The following is a 22,340-nucleotide window of genomic DNA, read 5'->3' as shown; positions in this document are numbered from 1 at the left end:
AGCCTAGGAACAGTAAATCACATTTTATCCAAAAAAAGGTGTCTTTCTGTTTTTCTTGCAACATTTGTCAAAAATGAGATGAGAAAAAGTTTTGAATGCTGGCTTTATTAATGTTGCAATGTTGCTCATTCGTGCCTCTCCCCCCCCCCCCCCCCCTTTTTTTTTTTTACACAGCTTGCTCACAGTGATGACGCGCAGTTTATATGCAAAAACGCTGGCTGCTGAGGACATATTCAGAAATGTGTACACAGCGCACAGATGAGATGCCACGAATCTGTAACACTGTGAAATTTGTGAAATTAATTTGTTAACATGTGTTTACCAAAACGTGTTCAGAGTATAAAATAAGTTGGAGTGATTCACAGCCTTTTGTAGAATCATCCAGCTTTGTATAGAGCACAGCAAGAGGTATAACGGCTGCTGTGCTTACCTTTTTCAATCCAAAGGTTACCACCGGCAGAGCGCAGAAACTACAAGAATGTCTTCGATGCGTTAATCCGTATGACGAAGGAGGAGGGAGTACTCACACTGTGGAGGGTATGTGCAGTTCCCATTGCTGCAAGTTATTGAGCCATTTGATAGTAAAACCCAACAAACAAAAAAAGTAACACATGCTACTTGTTGGCAGAAGCGTACCATGCTGCCACTTTTCAAAGGCACATTTGCACTTGGCTCAGCTTTTATTGAGATAATTTGTTTGCTGGGTGACAGTCTTCCAGCACTGCACACCATTTAGGCCCAGAACAAAGATACCTGTACAGTAGATAGGAGAAGTCCGTGTGAAAAGCTCTACGAGAGTGTTTGATATGCCAGCCCTTGCAGAGTGGCTGCTTTACATGTGCTTACATAAGCTTTCGGAGTATAGGACTGATAGAAGAAGCACAGTTCATCTTTTTATCCTAAACTTGTAAACTTAAGTTGGAAGTTCTAGAACTGGCACACTCGGTGGCTTAAGGACTACCAAAATAGCTGTGTACATTAAGTGCACCTGATTGTGTTAGCGAGTACTTCATGCACAATGGTTGCGCTGGAGGGATGTTTATTCCATGCCTGCATGTTTTCCGTTGCAGGGCTGTGTGCCGACCATTGGTAGAGCCATGGTTGTGAATGCTGCCCAGCTGGCCTCATACTCACAGGCCAAGCAGCTACTGTTGAACTCAGGTGAGCTGCCTATAGGTGCTGCTTTCATGGTGGCATACCTGTGCCACTAGAGTACACAGTTAATTTCTACCATGTAATGCAACAATCAACTTGACTGGCAGCAGCCAGATCTGCTTGATTGTACCGTTAGGTACTGATCTAGGTATTGAGTGGGTATGACCAGGCAATTTTGCATATTATGTGGAATTCTGAATGAACATGCAAGCCTCCTGCTCTGTGGAATGAGTGGGCATTGCTCTCATGCTTAATGCAAGTATTTAATTAGACTCACGGACTTTTCTGACTGCTCTTGTGACACTACTGAAACTGTGGAGCATGCTACTTGCTTAGTGCCCTGTATATATACGTGAAAGACTGACCTTTGCCGCTTTCTCAGGTAAATTTTGAGAGTAGGCCATTCTTGGAAGACGTGGTACTAGGCACTTGGCTGGAGAGGCGGAAAGCTCTTCAGGTGACGAGAGTACTTCTGCGCTTTTGTGCCTCGCAGGTCTCGTCTTGCGGTTGTGATTAGGCAAACTTTTGACATGCTCATACCTTTCCTTATCTCTCTTCTGTTTGCATTGTCACCCCCTTGTTAAATTGTGATCATCCTCCTCTTCCCCTTCCCCAGTGCAGAATAGCTGGCCAGATGATGGGCCTTCAAACCAGTCCCTCTGCCTTTCTCTAAAAACTAACCTCTCTCTTTCTCTCCCTGTAGGGCTTGGTTAAATCCCTGCATGACAGTCCATTTTTGTAGCCCATCTGAAGAACTCACTGCACTGCTTATTCTTACTTCAAGCTTGGTTAGCCTGCAGTCAATGAAAATGTTGCAAACAGGCAGGTGGCCCTGTTAGCATGTTAACAGTGATATCACTGGCAGATTAGTGGACACCAGTGTTTTGGCAAGCCTTTTCTTACCGAGAGCTGCTTCCTAATGCCTTGGCCGCAACTAGGAGTCCTATGGGCTTGCTTGGATGCATATGATGCAAAAAGCATTAGATGACGTCAATAACCATGGCATTCAGTTAACATCGCCTTGGTTTCATGTCACAGGTATTATTTAAAGGGAGGCGCAGTATATTCCACCTTGTTAGGGAGCTGTACGAGTATACATTGTGCTTTGAGCCGGGTGTATGTCTTGTATTTAAGTCGGGTTAGTTCCCATCAGCTCACCACGGTCACATCATCTGTGATGCATCTTTGTCCCCCTGGTGCAGGGTATTTCCGGGACAACATCATGTGCCACTTTGCAGCCAGCATGATCAGCGGTCTCATAACCACGGCAGCCTCCATGCCTGTGGACATTGCAAAGACCAGGTGCGCTACCTTCTGTGCACATTGATTTAAATTTTTATGCTGACTGCACCCACTCATGGAGCATTGTGCTTATGAAATTAGCTTTTGAACAAAAGGCTTACTGTGAACCCCGGCAAGATTGTTAGCTCATTACTCATCTCATATAATATGCTCAATCCGGCATCGGCGGTCATCTGCCAGCGTTGCGAGCAAAAAATAACGAGCATGGCGCTGGCAGGCGGTAACTGGCAGCTGACTTGGCCCAGCACTAAATGGACGTTGGGTTACTTGATATTACGTTTGGCGGGAGCTGCCAACCTGGGTCTCTCCTTTCGTATGGGAGGCTGATATCAGAATCAGCCTGCCAGGACTTTTGCTTTCACGTTACCCCTGGCCCACACAGGCACGTTCATATGGCTTGGTCAAGCGGGGCTTTACGTGTCGGCTAGTAGCCTACGCTACTGTTTTGTACCTCTTAAGGTCGGTGTTTAAGTGTCCTCATAATTTTTATTGTTTTATTGTGCCACTACTGAATTGCATTACATGCCATGTATGATGCGATGCATACTGGGCTTAAAGGGACACTGACGACAAATTGAAATTAGCGTGAAATTGAAATTACTACATCCTATTGACGAAAACCCAACCTTCACTGAAAATGGGGCTTTCGATAGCTAGAACAGGTAGAAACAACAAAAAGGGCTAACTGCACTGCCTTGGGACAGTGGATCCTCGGGGCTAGTGTACACCACCATCAGCTTCCAAACTGCAATTGCGGATTCCTCTTTTGACCTTGAGACAGAGTTTCAAAAAATGTTTCAGAAAACAAAGAGAAAGGAACGAGACAAACTAAGCAACATGCATTAACTCGCAAAATTACAGTTTCTTTTCAGGAACAGGACAAGAAAGAAATGTTTTTTTGGGCAAGATTATCAGTTTCGATGATTTTACAAATAAGCTGAAATGTGCTTTCGTCAGATTGTTGTATTTTGTGATTATTTGTTGTTTTTATGTGTATGTCTTTTTACTTGCTTCTGATTTTGTTCAAAGCCCTTCCTGCTTGGGCTTGTGTATCAGTTTGCAGTATGGGTAAATAAATAAATTAATAATAAAGCCGATTTCGTAGGCTACAGGTGTGCCTGTTGCAGCCAGACAAAGATCACCACCACAAGGAAGAGGCACTGAATCAGTTGTTACCGAGTGTAACAGTTGCCTACAGGTGTTCTCATTGTCCGTTTACCACAGCCTTTGCGACAGTGGTACATGTGCGTAAATCGTAGATGAGCGTGTTGCAGAAGGCTCTCTAGATGCCTGTTAAAGGAACTCTTCGACTCAGTTTGTGCATGTTTCTGGCAATAAAAACAAACCTAGCTTGTCACATGCTATTAGTGTTGGGTTGCACACTTTGTTGTGGCCAGGTAATCGCAGCACGGCTCTTATTTTCTTGTTTTCTAAAGCATTGAAGCTCAACATTTCTAGAGAGTAGTAGGATTCTGAGCCTTGACACTGCTCTCTTTTTCAAAATATGCGTGCAAAGGAACTTAATGTCATCATGACTGCTTCCTTTTCAGGATCCAGAACATGAAAACGATTAATGGCAAACCAGAGTACAAGGGTGCAATTGTGAGTATTCCCCTCAGTGTATGCCATCCAAATTCTCCATCTAAAGCAGACCAAACGAATGCCTTAAATTTGACTCTGCCTTCCATTATCACCATTTTGTGCTCAGATAATTTATAAAATGATAGTAGTGAGCGGTGCTATTTTCTACATGTTGTCTAAAGGAAAACATCTGTTTTGTTTGCTTTAAATCCTCTAGCATGCACCCAGCTTACAAAACCCAAATATTTCGTTGTTTTGAATAGTGCACTTGTAAGGACGAAATTTAATGACGAACTGTGTAGTTCTCGTAATTGGTCGTGAGTAGGGGTGTGCGGGGTGGTGCAGTGGTTACGGCACTGGACTACTGTACCCAAGGACGCGGGATCGAATCCCGACCTCGGCGGCTGCTTTTTGATCGTGGCGAAAAGCAAGGCGCCCGTGTGCTGTGCGATGTCAGCGCACGTTAAAGAACCCCAGGTGGTCGAAATCTCCGGAGTCCTCCACTACGGCGTTTCTCATAGCCTGAGTCGCTTTGGGACGTTAAACCCCACAAACCAAACCAAACGAAATATTAAAAATTTTGAATACGAATTGAATATGTTTGTTATTCTGTCCGTGTTCGGGAAACTGATATCCGCAATTTTCAAAGATTCGAAAATTGCATCGCATTGTGCTCTTCACCACAGCGAGACAGGGCCGATTGGTGAAGGGGGCCTTCCCCACAGTGTGCTCAAAGCGAAGCACTTGCTTTTGACGAAACCGGTTAAAAAAGTCATTCTCACTTCGGTTTAATTTCAAGTGCGGACAACCATTATGCAGGTGCTCACCAGATAAAATTACTATGATGCAAACGGTTCTTGGCAGTTTTCTTCAGGCCCACTCGATAATTCCTAATTAATCAGAGTTTACTCTATTAGGTAGCAATATAACAGCTCCACCCGGTTTCATGCAACTCCATGTAAAAAATAAAAGAAAGAGAAAGGTATACAGGATCCTGTGTAAAATTTATAGTAGATTTTGCAGTAGGATGCAAATTTATGCAATTTTAGTTTTTTTTTTAAGCAAATATCATGCGGATTCTGAAACAGTGAAGATGAACAGCGTATGCTATCTCTAAATTTTCCCCTTTTTTTTTCTCACTCATAATATTTAATATTTGATTCAACATTGGAAAGCAGAAAATGTCTGTTCATGTTCACATTCGATTTGTATTCTAAAATTTCAATAATTGTACACCCCTAGTTGGGAGATATTGTAATTGAGCTTCAAAATTCTGCTTCTGTCTGTTCAGCACCTATTTTTAAACGCAAAAGGTTTCACCTAAACCAGTGCATCAGCGCGCCTTAAGCATGTTGTCTTGTACTATTTTTGACAGAAGAAACCAGCGTAAAATGGACATAAGGCATAAGAAGAAGCATCACAGAACATTCATAACGACTTAGATTAAGGGAAGGCTGATCGGATCTCTAGTCCGGAACACTGTTGGTAAAAGCCACTGCCGGTGCTCTTTTGACAAAGGCTCATTGTTCCTTGAGGTCCGAGAGCCACGTCCCGGCTCTCCCATGTTCGCATTTATATTATGTCAATGCTGTTATTTTGCTCGCAAGCCCATACAATCAGGTATAGGTTTGCCTTCTTGCTACAAATTGTTCTCTGCGCCACAATGGAATCTGGCTCAATGGCGTGAAACAAATGGCATAGTTTGTAGCCTTCGAAGGTGACACTCTTCCGATTTAGTAATGCCTTCTTAGCAAGCCTCGGCAATGTCTGCTTTTCAACGCGCAAACGCTGCAGTGTCTCGGAATATGTTTTTGAAAATATTGGGCATAAGAATGCTTGGAAAGATAACCAGTGAGGCCATAAAACTGCCTCAGGATGGCAATTTGCCTGTGCATATGTGTGTACAGCACACTTATTGGAGGAATCGAGAAAATAATTCCCCTACTAGACAACTTCTTTGCTGTATCTGCTCTGCCAAGAGGCAATGCAAGTCCCTGAGTGACAAGTATTAATGAACTAATTAATTTTCAATTCTTAGCAAACCTGTTTTATAAAGTACCTTATCTTGATCTTGATTATGTTCGGAAAACCACAGAGTCAGCATAGGCCTCACAAATGCAGGATGCTTGTACACCTGCTGCACGATACTGTACTCATAACTCACTGAACGAGGCTTACATCTGTGCTGTTTTATCTGTGTTGCAATCCACAGTTGACATTTCTGGACTGATTGCTTGACGCCTGTAAAAATGCGAAGCTCTGGGTGCACAACTGTAGAGGGAACATGTATACTATGTGTACATGCATGACATGACCACTGTTGAGAATATGTGTAGGTTGCACTGTCCGGAGAGGCTTTGATATATGCTTAAACTGTCATTTCATTTTGCCAGTTTTATGCACAGTCATTCTGCAACTATAACTATTGAAAGCACAACATTTGTAAACTTATTTATATACATTTGTATTACTAAACCTTCAGGAAAAGGAAGCACCACTGGTCAGTACATTTCCAACAACCATTTAATGGCAGCAAGAATATGGCACCGTGCACACACAGAATGTGCTGGCAAAAGTCAGAAGTGAAACTGAGGCGCAGTAAAATAGTAACCATCCAACCGTGCAAGTATACGAAAGATGACAAAAAATATACAAGGTATGGGTGCTGTATTGTTAGCATTTTCCCCCTCATATTCTTTGGCATTCAAAAAAGATCGTCATATATTGTTGTAAAAAGATGGCTTGATTTCAAGTCAAATGCTGTGTAGCACAATACAACATTTAGGGCGAGTTGGTTACATGCATTCATTATTACAGCGCAAAGACGGCACGGAACAAGAGGAGGACACAACTGTGCTATGTAGCACAGTGGAAACTGTAGTTAAAACTCTTATAACTCTATTTGAATTCTCGTCCGATAAACATAGAGTGTATAAAACAAATAGGCTATAACTCTTATCTATTTGTTCTCATCCGATCAACATAGAGTGTATAAAACAAATAGGCCTCCCTAATTTGAACCAGTTTTAAATATTGAGAGTCAGCAGTGTGTTATTACCGTGGGCTTCTTTAGTGAGGGGTATGAGATTCAGGACGCTCAGTGCTTACTGTTTTACCGACTAAAGCTATGGCAGGACACTGAAGAGGGCTCACACCGTACCCCTTTTATGAAAAATCCCTGAAGGCTGCTATTCTATGCGCAGGAAAAACGTCATTCTGACGGCTAGCCGCCGAAAGCGGCAATTTGCTGCTGAAAATATCGTGTTGCGCACCTGTCTATAGATAACAGTGACAAGAGCAAACGGCAGCAAAATTATCACAGCTTTCGCTGGGACCGGAAACACTGAACGAAGCGAACAAAATATGAGTTCAGTATTGTGGGTTTTCACAGCCAAGGTCAAGCACTGTTTCTTTCTTTGGTTGCGCTAAGATTCAGCCACACTTGGTCCTTCTGTAAAGTGAGCACTTGGATGCAGCGTTTTGTACAGGTGTGCGTTGGCTTTGCAGAACATTTAGCAGCAGTGCACGCAGCTTCATAAGCACACTGTTCTGAACTAAGGTCATGAAAATCGCCACAATCCTATACATTAACAAATTGATCACACTCGCCTCCTCGAAAACACTAGCAAAACAACAAGATTACATTTGCAGTGGTTAACAATGCAACAGGCCATGGGTAAAAGTAAACAATGCAGCGCAACTACATAACCTGCCATTGTGAAAGGCACAGACAGACTAGTACACTAACACTGTGTTCAACACTCGTGCAACAATGCATTACAACAAAACAGCATTGCAGTCGAGCGCAACATCAATGCACCGAGGGTTATTTACACAAAAGGTGAACTCAACACTGAGCAATGAAGGCAGGAATATTGCATTCAACTTGGTCATCTTATTCAGGGACAGGCCATTCCGTTATTCCACTCAAAACAGTGGTTCGCTATCACACGAGGTAAATGCTGTCCTCTTAAAAACAGCTCGCCAATGCCTGTGGTCTCTCTTGCTTCAAGAATGTGAAGAGAGTGCCGGGCAGAATTTACATGACTGTAGCTACCAGGCTATATACAGGCAAGCAATGGTGTCTGTGTTCACACATATTTTTCTCTCTTTGGTGTGCTTAATTCACAACTCCCCTCAACTGTACGGAACAAGAAACCAAGAAATAAGCCCTTGTAATGCCACAGACCATCACACATGGAGGAAGGAAACAACTTAGGAGAGGCCCTTGCCATTCCCAATGCATTGGAGAAAGTGTGGCGGAAGTGGCGTCAAAATTTAGGGTTAGCTAAGTCGGGCCATTAGCAATGACGACACTGTTGCTATGAAAACTCGGGCCACTAGCAACAGCATTGGTAAGGGCCCTAGGTACGTGAGCGTCGCGGAGAAAGAGAATGAGGAGGGTAAAGGAGGAGGAGAGACGTTGCAGCGTCCGGTCGCGGCGCGGCCGCGCCGGCTTAAAAAAAGAAGAGTTGCTAGGCGTCAGTCTTTTGTGATGGTAAGACCTTTTTGTGGTGCTCTTCGCTGTGTGGTTCATATTTAAACATGGATCTAATCAAATAAATTGAAGAAATTGGAAAACAGGAGTGACGTCACGCTGGCCAACAACACTATGCATAATACAAAGTGTAGAGGAATTCTCTTATTAGAAAACAGCACATAACGGCACTTGTACATATAATAGCACGCACACACACACACACACACACACACACACACACACACACACGCACACACACACACACACACACACACACACACACACACACACACACACACACACACACACACACACACACACACACACACACACACACAAAAAAAAAACGCTGAAACACTTGTTACTGAACAGCTTCGTCATGGTGCTTTTACAAGGTAATAACAAAAAGTGCCCATTTTCTTTGGGCTTTGTGCCTCAATGCAACACTGTGCAAAGGAGATGCCATGGCAAGCAGTCCTGAATAAATACCTATAAGGTACTGCTTTTCTGCGTTTCAGACTTAGCCGACAGATTCAAGCCAAAGCAGCTACATGTTATCACAGCAGGCAGACCTTGGCATTGACGTGGCTGCATTCCATTCACTTCAAGAAAAGGCAAAAAACAATCTCCATATGTGTAAAGAGCAAAAATGGTAGTAGGAATGTGAAAGACACTTGTACTGTAAATATAAAAAACACCCGCATGCAAATATAAAAGACACTTTCAATACACCATCAGTCATCATTCACGTGCATTTCATCCCTGCCGCACGCCACCGAGACTCATAGAATGGTCCAGCACAGTGAAAGCAGGAGGCACATGTAGTGACAGGTCTTGCACTGCTTTCTACGATCGGGGCCTCTACTGAGTCACCAAAACTGCTATCTAAATATCTCAAGATGCCTGCAACCAGCTGCATGCAGCATTAGCAAGCTGTGTGTGTATGTGCATTTGCAGTTAGCACAGTTTCTGATTGATAGTATTCGAAAGGGGCTACTTTCCACTGCGCATGATCTTTAGGTACCAGCTCTGGTATCAATGTCAAGTTGTACTGTCAGTGACAAACGAGATACAAACAAGACGCATGAAACACGAAGATGTTGGCCGAGGAAAGCTCACTACCAGCCGGGGTTAACTCCACTCCAAAAATGCAAACACTGTTTTTTGGAAGCGCCAATCGGGCTACTAGTTTATATTTCCTCTCCAGGAGCTAATGTGTTTATGCTTTTTTGTTGGCATATGTTCTCTCGTGCAAGTTTCATTTGTCGCTGACAGTGCATATCAGCTCTTGCCTTAATTGGCTCCAGAAACACAAACACATCTTAGCAGCGGCTCTCATATGTGCCCTGCTGTTGGGAAATGCTCAGCATGGCCATCCAAAGTAGGTGGTACCATGCACAGTGTATTGGACCATATCGTAAATCCAAAGTAACCACTTGTGAAGAGGCTCCAAAATGCACATATATACACATATATGTGCATATTGGCGTGCACAAGCATGCACGCCAATAATGTAGCCAGTGTCATGGGCAGTCTGTGTAACCACACTTGCCCAGTTTGGCGATCAATTGCATGCACGATTCGAAACTTTCTCAGCCCTCACAGACTGCACTTTTACCACAGACAGCAAGACAGGAAAGAAGACATTTAGGAGGGAGAGTTCGTGTGGTTTTTTACACCGAAGCTTGCATTTCTACAGGGTTTATGGTGCAGTTGTTACCGGCCAGTGTGATCTCAGGGACCTTATCTACACTGATCTGAGGGAGGGGCTGAGTGGAGGGGAGAGGGTACAGCCATCACCATCATCACACACTATCAACAGAAGGGCACAGTCTACAACTCTAGGTAAAGCTATGCGTAACGCTCACTTACGCTTCACCGACTTGCACAACTGTTGTTGTTACCCTGAGCATGCCTAAGGTTTTTGTTAAGTTTAACAGAACAGGTAAGTAAGGTGACTTAGAAAATGGGGACCGGTGCTCAAGGCACCAAATGTTTTCACACTCTTTGACAACCAAGCCAACGTGTCTGAACCGACATGTGCAGCCACGTTTAGACATAAATCCAGCCTGCTGCTGCTCATACCTCAGACCACATCTTGGGGGCACACAGTTGTTTGTGATGCCGGTTGATCTGCCACTCCTGTGTCTTGTCCCAGGACGTGTTGACCAAGGTGGTCCGCAACGAGGGCTTCTTCAGCCTGTGGAAGGGCTTCACACCGTACTACGCCCGCTTGGGTCCACACACAGTGCTGACGTTCATCTTCCTGGAGCAGATGAACAAGTTCTACTACCGTGTCATTCTCGGGGACACCTCTGGAACGCGGGGTGGACTCTGAGAGACTGCTTGCCTTATCCTCCCACGTGACGTGGGGGGCTACGTTACCACCTGTCTTTCGTCCCAGCCGGCCAGTGATAGTCCCCGTCTACCCTTCACAGCATCCACTGACGAAGAAGGAGAACTGCCACTCTCCTCTGTGTGTCTTGTTCATAGAGCTTGTCTTGCTTGGGCCAGGTGAGGCCTTGGTGCATTTTTTTTTCGGTTCGTCAATTGACTGTTGGAAAAGAATAAAATATACGCTGCTTCTTGTGTTCAACAGGTGTGGAATGGCTTTATACAGGTATTAACGTCATTATCATGGGTGTGGCCAGGGCCAATCTTTGCATGGCTGCCCCTTTTAACAGCACCACTTGCAAGAGCCTTGGTGACTGCTTGACAAACGCAGTCTATGTTCAGACAGGCTGCACATCTATCAATTTCCAATTTCTCCGCCTTTAGGTGCACGGAGAAAAATGAACCCTGGTTGGCTAGCGGTCGGACTTAGTGTTCTGCCCGATGCTTTCTGTTGTTGCGAGGCAATACGCGCCTACTGATGCTAACTAAACTCTTGTTAAGACTAGCTCGGTTAAGATGCAGAATGTGAGCCCTTTGGTTAGTTTCGCATAGGACGCCTAAGCTCTGCCTAAAGTTGCATAGACAACAAACTTTGGGCGCATGTTTTCTTCTCTTTAATGATGCGTAAAACATTACGGTATATGGATCACTACACTGGACTCAGCTGTGACCTCTAAATAATGTATAATTGAAATTTTTCTCGCCTGTTTTGCTTTTAACAGAAAAGCAATGAGGTTAAAGTTCATGTGAGGCACGAAGGGAATTCTGATATAGTATTGTAATCACAGCTTTTTCACTTGCTGTGACAATAGCAGGTTAGCTTTAGCACAGCGGTGAATAAAAATGACAAAAGCGTGATTAATTCGCAGTTTTTTGTCCCTCAAGTAACCTATACAGAATTTCGATGTCATAGCCATTGCTGGGTTGTTGACGCTGAAACAGGTAAGGGAAGAAAGCCGATTATAAATTATTTTGCTGTCATAGGCAAATATCACGTGGTGATATGTGTATACTAGTAATGTCTTATGCATGGTTACAAGGAATAAAGAGCAAAATACTCAGTCAGTTCAGTCGTGTCCGACTCTTCGCGACCCTATGGACCATATCACGCCACGCTTTCCGGTCTCTCATTACCTTCCTAATATCATATGACTTCATCTGCAGCGCCTTGAGGATGCCATCTAACCATCGCTTTTGCTGCCTACCCCTTCTCCGGTGACCCTCAACCTTTTACGACATCAAAATCTTTCTCCAGCGCAAAATACTATCAGATGCCTATACTCTAAGGAATGGCATTAATGGCGCCTGTGTGCAGTTACCTTTGCAGATCCCGGTGTGTATATGCATTTCGGTACTCGCCTAACCTCTAGTCCCTTAATTTGTGCACTTTCATTTCCATAAAGCTCCTGCCTCAGCTATGTCACTTGCCAACTACCACATGCCAGAGACATGATCGTGAGTTTAATGCAGGAATGCATTTAATGGCTACATTTCCAGCTCCCATTTTTAGATACCTTTAGTATAGCATAAGGATGCTTTCGTACGATAAACGCCAACAAATTATAGGACGTTACTACGTGTGTTGTATTGGCGCCTTTAGTTGACCATACGAAAGTGCGAAAGCAAACTATGGTGGGGCCATCTAGACTTAAAATAAGAAAACACACTGCAGCTACAAACCACAGACAAGGAGCAGGCTTCCGCTGTTGCAATCGCGGAACCTGCCATCTCGCACATGCGACGACGTGACAAGTGAAAAATCAACCATGGCTTCTGTTTACGGATGCACGCGTGTAAGCAGTCAAGCCAAGGCGATTCACTTCATGGCGTTGCCATGCTAACAAAACAACGCTACTCGTCGGGCTTAAGGACTGCGCTGCCACCGTGCAAAATAAAAAACAGCAAATTATTCACTAAATATTTGAGCTGAATGCTACATGAGGCAAAGCGAAGGCCCCGTGTGCCATTTATAGGCAGCAGCGCGCCCAAAAACTCGGTAACAAAGACAAATTCACTCTGAAGCGGGCGGCCTGGACGCCGCCACTTTGTTAACGCTGATCTCCCATCGTACGCGAGGGCTGGGAACAATAAACTGAAGTTTTGGCGTACGCTGGCCGATCGTACAAAAGAGTACGGTCTCGGGTATCGTATAGCGCATGCGCAGTGCACGCCACAATATTTTTGGCATGCGCTATTTCTCTGCATGTGTCTGTGTACGCGATACTAAAAGTCTCTATTCATTACGGTTCCATCCACCAAGGAAGTTGGACATCCCAACGTGTAACAGCTACTATTAGAGGATTTTCAGAAATTCTCGCGTGTTGTTGTAGTAAGTGCTACTTCAAAATAATGTCAGGTGAAGAAATGCTAACTGTGAATAGCGTCATTAATTTACTACCCCCAATGACATGGCAACGGTACAAGATTGCTATTCTGGGAAAGCTTCTAGCTTGGCACCAAGAATTACTGATACTGCGCCTCTTGCAGCCACCTATTGGACCAGTAACATCATGCGGTGCAGCCAATATGCACCGCTGTTTTGTTTGAATCACGTTAATGGCACCAGGCAGTGCCACTTGTCCAAAAAAAGAAGCAGCCATATACCCCGCTAATCAGGTCCTTGTGCTTAAATGGCTATTTTTTCCCCTTTTGTATATCTCACTTGTCGACTGCCAACTACGCTGCTAATTGATATGAGCTGTGGACCTTGTTAATAACCCACTTCAAGCCATCGCTAAAAGTGCACCTTGTATTGATTACACCTTTACACAACACGATGTAACCAGCAGAGACTATGTCTGTTACTTTAGTTTACACATGCCACTATTTGCTGTTTTGCGCAACAATACAGGAGCATGGGCGTGATTAAAACTAAGTTTCCTCACAATCTGTACTTTGTTTATGCCAACAGAAAGAACATGGGTCAGGAAGCATGCATTCCTGCAGCGGAACAATTTAGTTGCAGCATGGATTAGACAGCCGTGTGTTTTTTTTTTTTCTCACAATGCCGATGCTGGGTTATGATGTCGCATTTATATGTAGTATGTCTTTGTGCAAATAAGAACACCCTCACAATATTGTTTCCACACACCTCTGTGAAGAAGTGTAGAGAAGCAGCCTTGCGGGAGCATGCTTTCTCGCCGGTGTGGAAAAGGTAAGGAGCCCAGCAAGAAACATGACTGCTGCTGCTCAATGTTGACAGACCAGCATACATCACATCTTACAGGGCTTCTTATATGAGTTGGCGACTTCCAAATCGTCTTGGCTTTCTTCTAGCCCCGCACCCATGCACAAGTTGCTGCTCAATAAGATAGCGAATTATACTGTTTTCCATTCATGCTGAGTACCCACTCACATTATCTTCAACCCTAGCTATTCAAGTATAGAGAAGTTCAGTTTAGAACTTATAATAATCTCCTTCCGAAAGCATCCACAAAGGAACAATGAACGTGATTGCAGTGCTGGGAACGTAAGTAAGGGAAAGCCATGAAGCTTCCAAAGCTGGCCCTGGGGAGAAGAGGTTCACAGTACTCTGGTAACTTATACGGTGACTCTATTACACAGGCGCTGGTGGACAGCGGACGCAATCATACATCAACATTGTGTGTATGTCATGCGCCGCGTGCTGCCTCCTGCAGACTAATGCATACACACTAAGTGCACCTTCTAATTGATTTCAGGCCTAAAAACACTTAAGTCACATATTTGTCTGACACAAAGCACATTATCAAGGCACAAAGATGGCCACATATTGATGCCATGCCTGTTGTTTGTGGCATATGAAAAGATGCGTGATGTGCCTGTGCATGGAGTACATAAGAGTTATGTTGCAGATGGAGCGGGGTAATGAGCAACCTTCTGATAAGGCAAAAATTTTTTGTCTCCACAAGTTCATTTTAAAAGAAATCTGTTGTAGTTTAGTGCTAAGCCAGTTGCACAGAACTGTATCATTAACTGCCATCTTACGAAAGAGTGAAAATGTACGGACAGACACTGCCAATTAAGAGCTCATCCAGTTCCACTGCCATTGTAATGTCATGCCCACTCACAACCAGTCCCGCTTTGTTTCATTGCAAGATGTACACCTTAGCTTTTTTATGGCCAGCCAGGAAGGAGCTTACCTTGGTTAAAGAGCTGGCAGCACCGCATGCTGCAAAAAGGCCATGGCCGGCATTTCAGCAAAAAGAGGACTGCCAGCGCATGGCTCGCACGTCAGATTGGGGTACAGCGCAAAGCCTAGGAGTGGAAGACGCGGAAGATGGAGGTGATGTGCCGTCGGCAGATGGGGCAAGCGTCCTGACGCTTGAGTAGCATGCGGCCACAGGCGGCGCACGTGCACAGGTGGTGGCATGGGTGCAGCACACAGTTGCGCTCCTCGTCCATACACACCACGCAGTCCTTGTCCCGGCCGCCAGCACCCCCGGCCTCCAGGACCTCGGCCGTCAGGGCACTGCACAGCGTGTCCTGCAAGCATAGGGAGAAAAAAAACCCACGATCATCACTGAGCAGACTTGTGCTTGTCGACTGTTGAAACAATAGATTTGGGTTACTGTGAGCTATGTGTATGTATATCTATGTATGTATAAGTGCACAAGTTTTTTCGAGCGCTGAGATGCGCATTTAGGACTTTTTTAAAATCTATCACTAAGTGTGGCATAATTTTATATTTACATACAGGTATATGTTTATTCATTTTCTCTTCACTGAACATAGTCATATATATTTACATTTCTTGTGCATTGTCTACATTTTTGTAACGTCATGCTGCGACATATGCTGAATGTTGTGTTTCACATCAGAATTTAAATGTGTTTATGTAATTGAGAGCTGTTCTCTCTTTTTTTTTTTTCTTCTTTGTGCTCGGTTTGCACTCAATTCAGAATTGTGCTAAGTGGGGCAGGAGCCCTCTGTCAGGCTATGTGCCTTTAGCTCCTGCTCCATTTTTCTCTGTATTGAGAAATGAAATAAAGAATAAAGAAGGAAAAGAACAGAGACTGGTAAGTTAACAGAAACGTGTGCAATCTTTCAGTGCCAATACTCGTGGCAGATATATGGGAGAGGCCTTCGCCCTGCAGTGGGTATAGTCAGGCTGCTGCTGCTGCTGCTGCTACTGATGATGATGATCCTTGGCATTCTAAACGGGTGGCTGAATGAGTGCCTTTAGATGTAAAGTGCACTACTGCAGATAAGAACAAACCAAGATGCATGTGTACAGGGTCGCCTACTTCTAGCTATAACAAGATCACCTCTTTTAAAGCGCCACTGCGCCCAACTCGGCCACGCAATAAGGCTAAGTGGTAGTACACGTGAAGCCCCACCTCAGGTTCCCTTACTCTGCGTATCGATTTGCTTCGATATGCAGCTGCGTTGGAAGAAACTGGATGTAAAAACAGCGCAAAAGACAAGCACCATAGCAAAGAAATACAAGACAGCGCTCGTCTTGTGTTTGTTTGCTCTGGTGCTTGTTTTTTGCGCTGTTTTTCCATCCAATATGTTCCACCAACTTGCCCGTTTGGCTATAGTTTTGGAAGCAATGTTACTTTGAAAGCAGTGTCCGTGTTATAGTTAGAAGTGGACGACCCTGTCCCTCCTGATCAGTGCGCACCCCTGCCCACCACAATTAAACTGCCTAGAGGGCTTTAATAAGAGCTCTAACAATGGCTACAGTCCAGTCAAGCACGAGACCTACAGTTCCATCAAACAGCTTCTATGGAAAGTGCTTGAGCGCTTTATCAGCTACCACTGCTTCTACGGTGGTTAATCTTTATTCAAACGTACTGTCTGGCAGCACAGGCAATGCCTAACAGTATAAAGCAGATGTTGCATTGTCCCCTGGTCCATGTTTTACTAGCAGCAGTAACTCTCGATGCTGTGAATCTGGTGAACAGTTATTTGTATACATTTCAAATTACTGAATATGCATAGTTCAGAGAAAACACAAAACAATCCACACTAATTGCAGAGAGAGTCAGTGCAGACAGCGTTAGCACCAGCATTACTGTCAGGCCAGCGCCAGTAAGTGACTTCAGTTCATTTGAGACAATTATTATCAAATACTGCATTGCTTACATCACCTGCAAGGACAAATGTGGATTGCAATGGGGCAGCAGTGATGGACACAGCTCAATTTCGAGTGAAATCAAGTATGGCAATGTAAGGCAGACGTGTTAATGTAAAAAATATCATGCAGAGCCACCCACGGGGCTGGCCAGGTCAGGTGGGGAGAAGGGAGGCGGCTGTCTTGCCATGGCTGTGCGTCCCAGCAGGGCAAGGGCTGACCGCCGCGCTTCGCGCTCCCGCTCCGAGAGTACCAGGGGCTCTGGACCAGCACGGAGGAAGGCGGTCTTCCCCATCCGTTCCAGAAAACCCCGCACCCACGTCAGGGTCGCCATCGAGGTGCCTCTGCATAGCTGGATTTCCACCTGCAAGGCGGGCACTGGTGTATCCTCCAAACTTGATCGGCAGAAATTAGCCGAAACTTTGTTCCCGCAAATGCAAAGTAAAGAAGATGGTTGGTTTGGTTTTGGTTTATGGGGTTTAACTAAGGCGACTAAGGCTATGAGAGACGCCGTAGTGGAGGACTCCGGAAATTTCGACCACCTGGGGTTCTTTAACGTGCACTGACAAAGTAAAGAAGAAGAAAAAAAAAAAAAGACAAATGCTTCAGTTTTTTTTTTTTAAGGAATAACAGCGCGGAGACGAAGGACAAGGAAGAAGACAACACCTGCGCTGGTGTTGTCTTCTTCCTTGTCCTTCGTCTCCGCGCTGTTATTCCTTAAAAATATGTACCAACTAGCTCAACTTTCCGTGTTATTGAACTTCAGTTTTCTGCCCACCCAAGGATAATGTGGTCATGTATCCTTGCGGTTACAGTCTTATAATGTTCTATATCCGGTAACTTACTGGTTGGCAGTTTGCACCAAATGACGTTGGCAATGGTTGTTACTAGTGCCAGCCGATTCAATGGACATGAACTTCATTAGGTTAAGAAAAATTGGTGGATATTTTTGTCTTCTGGTTAGTGCTCTACTTATGATGGATTAGAAGATTAGCTCACAGTGTTTAGAGAAGACTGTCCCCGCAGGTGTAAACAACCTTTACCTGCCTTCAGCAGTGCATACATAGCTTATGAGATGTTGACAACACAATGAAAACAATGCAAGAAAAAGCACTGACATTAGGGTTCCATGACTTGTGCTTCCAGAGCGCCACAGAGCACGCAGCCACTGCTGCTGTTTCTCTTGTTGGGGACCTCATGTAGGGTCAATGTGAAAGTGAGAGGATGGCAGCCATCCTGTATGCTTGCTTGAAATCAGGCCCGAAAGGAGTTCGGCGCTCGCCTGTGCGAAGCCAAAGCTTCTGAATCAGGAAGGCCTGTATAATGTTTCTCCGCCACCACCGGCCAGTGCTGGTGGTGATGCGCGTTGAACCATCAACGTGCGACCTGTGTCGCGAGACATGCCTCATCCTCCCTCATGATGCGTCAAGCGCACTTTAGTCCTTTGGTTGGCCGGGCAGCCAGCAAGTGCCCTTAGCTCCGCCGTCAACATGTGAGCAGCTTTTATCTTGTGCGTGCGGCATCATGGCCTCTCTTTCGGGCATTGCAGCCGAGCTGGGAATTGTAACGAGGTCTGGAGGTTAGTGCAGTGTTTGTGATACAGCTTTCTGTGCATTAAACAGTTGTGCTTATAACTTGCACTATTGCTTTCTTTGGAGCGGAAGTCCAGGCGTGCAGTGCATGCTGTGTTCTCAGCTTGCTTTGGCCTGAACCCGCGGTATGTGAGTGAGGTGCAACACACTCATAACAGCACTCAAAAGTAATCACACAGGGTGCAGTTACAACTGGAGCAGGCATAAGGAAGTGGACCAAGGGAAGCCACACACCTCTGGGATGGCGTAGACGGGAAAGAGGAAGCGCATTCCCAGGCAGCGCTCCTTGCCCGCTGCCCGCTCAAAGACAGAGTCCATGGACAGTCGCATGCTGCTGCTGGCCAGGATGGCTGTCGGCCGGCAGCTCTGTGAAGCCACCTCCATGAGGGACACCTTAGCTGCCAAGTCTTCGGTGATGCACTCCAGCACCAGCTCTGCCTCCTGCATGGCAAACCATTGCTCTCGCAAACAGTGCCCCGAAGCCAAGCAGGGAACCCATACTTTCAGGCAACAATTCTTGATAATCCCTAAAGCTACCTTGCTCTTTTTTATGATGTCTTGTGCACGCTTCTGCATGTTATGAGAAAAATAAGTTACTTCGCTATAGGTGCAAAGGCTGTCAATTAAGGACCAGCATGGCAACTGAATCAAGACAAAGGTAAGCAGAGGGCTGTCTGTGCATCAATCTTTCAATACTACCATCAATGAATACAATAAGAGTGCAACAGGCACAAGATGGAAGGAGCACCTGTGATGAATGATTCAGATGATCCATCAGTAGTCATGCAGGCATGCAGAAATGGGGTCCAGGAGAGACATATGCAAAGCTACGAAAGAAGCACCAATGATAGATGAGTCAGATGAACCCTCAGCAGTCATTATAGAACTAGGGTGCAGAAGAGAGAGGCAAATGAAACTGATAGTATCCAACCAGGAACAGTGCCAGGGTCAGAGTACAGAGACAGACTTGAAGTGAAGGAAAGAAAGCCAACATCATGCTCATCTTATGTGCAGAATGCACAATTGATGGAGGCAGGGGGATTAGGGATTAAAAAGATGGGAAGTAAGGAGACAAACGCACACACACGTGAAAGAGCAGACAAGACACACATGTGACAGAGCGGACAAGATTCGACACATTCAGGTTCTTTATCTGAGCCTCATATCCTTTGTGTTCCGAGTTGTAATTCTATGCTAAGTTAACTGCCAGCAGCTTTGCACACCCATGTTTGTGCTCCAGAATGGAAAAGATGGCAGACCCTGAGTGCTTCTTCAAGGCGGCTGAGGCAGAAGACGCTGCCCAGAAATCCCGGCTGTCGCAGGAGGCCACACTCTCGCAGTGCCTTGCGGTCCTCGGCCAGCCGTGGTGCCACTCGGTCCAGTGCCTCGGGCAGTGCATCGTGCACCCGCACCTCATGCCCTTGTGCTGCCAACTCACCCGCAATGTTAACACCTAAGCCTCCGCAGCCAATGACAGCCACACGAACCATGCTGTCACCTGCAGAATGCATCCACCCTCTTGAATGACCCCCCCAAACGATAAGCCACACAGCTGAAAACAAATGCCGAAACAAAGGGCTAAACTTCTGCCTGGAGGTTTGGAATTTTTCGTAGTTCTTCCCAACTGCTGAGGCCTGCTACGGTTGTTCAGTGATTCCAGTTTTAGCATTTGGGCCTGACGATACGAGATCAGGTTGTGGCAGCAAGGACTACACAATGCTTTCATCAAAGCATAACCCAGACATACTAAAATAAAATGAATGAATAAAAACACCAAGGAAAGGATAAAGCTGGAGTCACAAATATTAAAATAGGATTAAGATAATTAACAAAAGGCATTTTTTGTAGTCTCTAGCGTAAAAAAAACACAACACACAGGGTGCAGATGGGGCATATCAGGGAACATCAATTAACTTCATATTGTATTTTTTTTTTTTTTTCATGCAAGTAACTGCGTTGAAGCTGTTAATGATGCACCAACTAGTGTGATTAGAGACATTCCCAAAAGTGTAAATATACCTTGTGAATGCTCAGCTTAACCTTTAAAGAGATGAAACACTATGTCTGAAAAAGTCCTGCTCCCTTGATGAATTGTTGCTGCTCATGATTCACCACTATAATTAAGGCCTAGGAAAATTAGCAAAGAAATTTCAAAACGTTGGAGATAACCGCCCATCCAGGGCAGAGCTACGATCAGAGTTTGAAAAAAAAAAAAAAAAGAAAAAAAAAAAAAAAAACGGGTGCTGTTTTGGGTGGGGGGGGGGGGGGGGGGAGGGGGGGGGAGGGTTCAATATTTAACCGCCAAAGGGTGAGAGGGTTTGATGGATATGCACTGAATTAGGTTTACTTTTGTTCACAGTTGAGCCAGCCTAGTGATTCTGCATATATCGAGATGCTTGCGCATCAAAATACGCACCAGCTATAGAGTGCAAGCATTCAGGTGAAATTGAATGGAAAAGTGCTCGAGTGTTGAGCTTGTAATGCATGTTAAAGCACCTGACACGAGAAATTAACTCAAAGCTCTTCACTACAGAATGTGCTGCATGGCCTTTTGCAAGAAAGATCAATTACCTACCGTTATATGTCAAATTATGGAGGCACCAGCTGGCACAACTGATTGACTAAAAGAGGGGCCAGTACGTGTTTGTATCTGTGTATGTCTCTTGAGGGGTAGAGAAGTTTGTGAAGGTAGAGAACCCGCAACTTCAGCAAACATTAGTGGCACTTATGAATGTAACCAGAACAAATTGCACACTCTTTAATGCAAAATTTCCTCAATTACTTAAAAAAAAATAATCAGAAAATCCGTCAGCACTGCATAAGAAATAAGCAGGGGCAAGCAGAATTATAACATCTGACAGAAGCAGCTGATTTTACTGCCAACTGCTTAACGCCATTAATGTATGCAAGTTAGCAGTCAACGAAATGTCGTGCTACCTGAAGGATGCTGTATGACGCCTCTCCTCTCAGGCACTTTCCGAGACTTTCACCAAAGAAGTTACGTCCGGCCTTGCACAGCGTCACGCATACCACATCGCACCCACCTAGAGTTTATGCTGGTAAGCATATGGGGTTTAACGTCCCAAAGTGATATAGGCTATGAGATGTCGTAGTGGAGGGCTCCGAATTAATATCGACCACATGAGGTTCTTTAGCGTGTACAGTAGCACAGTACAATTGCGTGCCGCTTCCACAGAAACGCGGAGCATAAACTGCGCATTACAAACACATACTATGACACATTGTAAAGTGGCAATGACTAACAGCATGACCGAACGTACAGGCAAAAGTTCACTTTGGGCGAGTTTTATGCCGACGCAGAGAAAGTAATTGAGCAATCACGGCGCAACAGTGAAAATTGCCGCAACGCATGTAACGCGCGACTTATGACAAACGTATGATAAGCCAGAAAACCATAGCTTGTAGTGCGCATTTTTCACGAAAGCAAGGTCTGAAAGTTTCAACGCGTTGCCCGATGCGCGGCTGATTGATCTTTTCGCTGTTTATGGGTTAAACTAAATGAGAGCAAGGTCAGGATCAACTTACCACAACGATGACTCGGCCGTTTTGCTACCAACCGACGGACCTTAGCTCAGTTGTACAGCGTTGCTACGTCCTGGCTATGCGTGCCCGGAGATGGCGAACACCACTGATTGCGTCAAACTTCGATCGCTTCGATACATTGTCGGCCGTCGCCACGACCGACAGGCGCCATGCCCTACTTCCACCACTTCCACGCAAGTGCGTTTCCAAACCAAATAACGCGCTGTTGTCATGA

General features: G+C 45.0%; 2 protein-coding genes across 3 annotated transcripts in view; one reads left to right on the top strand and one right to left on the bottom strand.

Annotated features, from left to right (window-relative positions):
• Positions 1–11,114, top strand: part of LOC146195323 (mitochondrial 2-oxoglutarate/malate carrier protein) — a 20,684-nt gene extending 9,570 nt beyond the window's left edge. Inside the window, exons 6-10 of the mRNA XM_084597759.1 lie at positions 447–537; positions 1,071–1,161; positions 2,358–2,457; positions 4,008–4,059; positions 10,677–11,114. Coding sequence (XP_084453885.1) covers positions 447–537; positions 1,071–1,161; positions 2,358–2,457; positions 4,008–4,059; positions 10,677–10,856 — 514 coding nt within the window. The 3' untranslated portion in view covers positions 10,857–11,114. The remainder of the gene's footprint in view (positions 1–446; positions 538–1,070; positions 1,162–2,357; positions 2,458–4,007; positions 4,060–10,676) is intronic.
• Positions 10,938–22,340, bottom strand: LOC146195322 (uncharacterized). Of its 2 annotated transcripts, none has more exons than XM_084597761.1 (6): positions 22,109–22,340; positions 19,822–20,060; positions 18,797–19,003; positions 17,113–17,334; positions 15,034–15,376; positions 10,938–11,072 (listed from the first exon to the last, which is right to left on the bottom strand). In XM_084597761.1, the coding sequence occupies exons 2-5, from the start codon at positions 20,050–20,052 to the stop codon at positions 15,149–15,151; spliced, it is 888 nt and encodes a 295-aa protein (XP_084453887.1). In that variant the 5' UTR covers positions 20,053–20,060; positions 22,109–22,340; the 3' UTR covers positions 10,938–11,072; positions 15,034–15,148. The 2 variants fall into 2 exon arrangements, with proteins under 2 accessions (XP_084453887.1, XP_084453886.1); XM_084597760.1 differs by lacking the exon at positions 10,938–11,072 and adding an exon at positions 11,263–11,845.

Source organism: Amblyomma maculatum, chromosome 3, assembly GCF_055883805.1.
Source record: "Amblyomma maculatum isolate TAMU_Amacu chromosome 3, ASM5588380v1, whole genome shotgun sequence".
NCBI classification, from domain to species: domain Eukaryota; kingdom Metazoa; phylum Arthropoda; class Arachnida; order Ixodida; family Ixodidae; genus Amblyomma; species Amblyomma maculatum.
This window is presented reverse-complemented; position numbering and strand designations above follow the sequence as displayed.

Bases quoted from the DNA above. Each gene is read 5' to 3' on its own strand.
- LOC146195322 (XM_084597761.1), bottom strand. From the start codon at position 20,052: ATGGTTCGTGTGGCTGTCATTGGCTGCGGAGGCTTAGGTGTTAACATT. The intron at 19,004-19,821 runs GTCTGCCATCTT...TTTGCCATGCAG, and splicing joins GCCTTGAAGAAGCACTCAGG to GAGGCAGAGCTGGTGCTGGA. The intron at 17,335-18,796 runs GTGTGTGGCTTC...CCCGCCTTGCAG, and splicing joins CCGTCTACGCCATCCCAGAG to GTGGAAATCCAGCTATGCAG.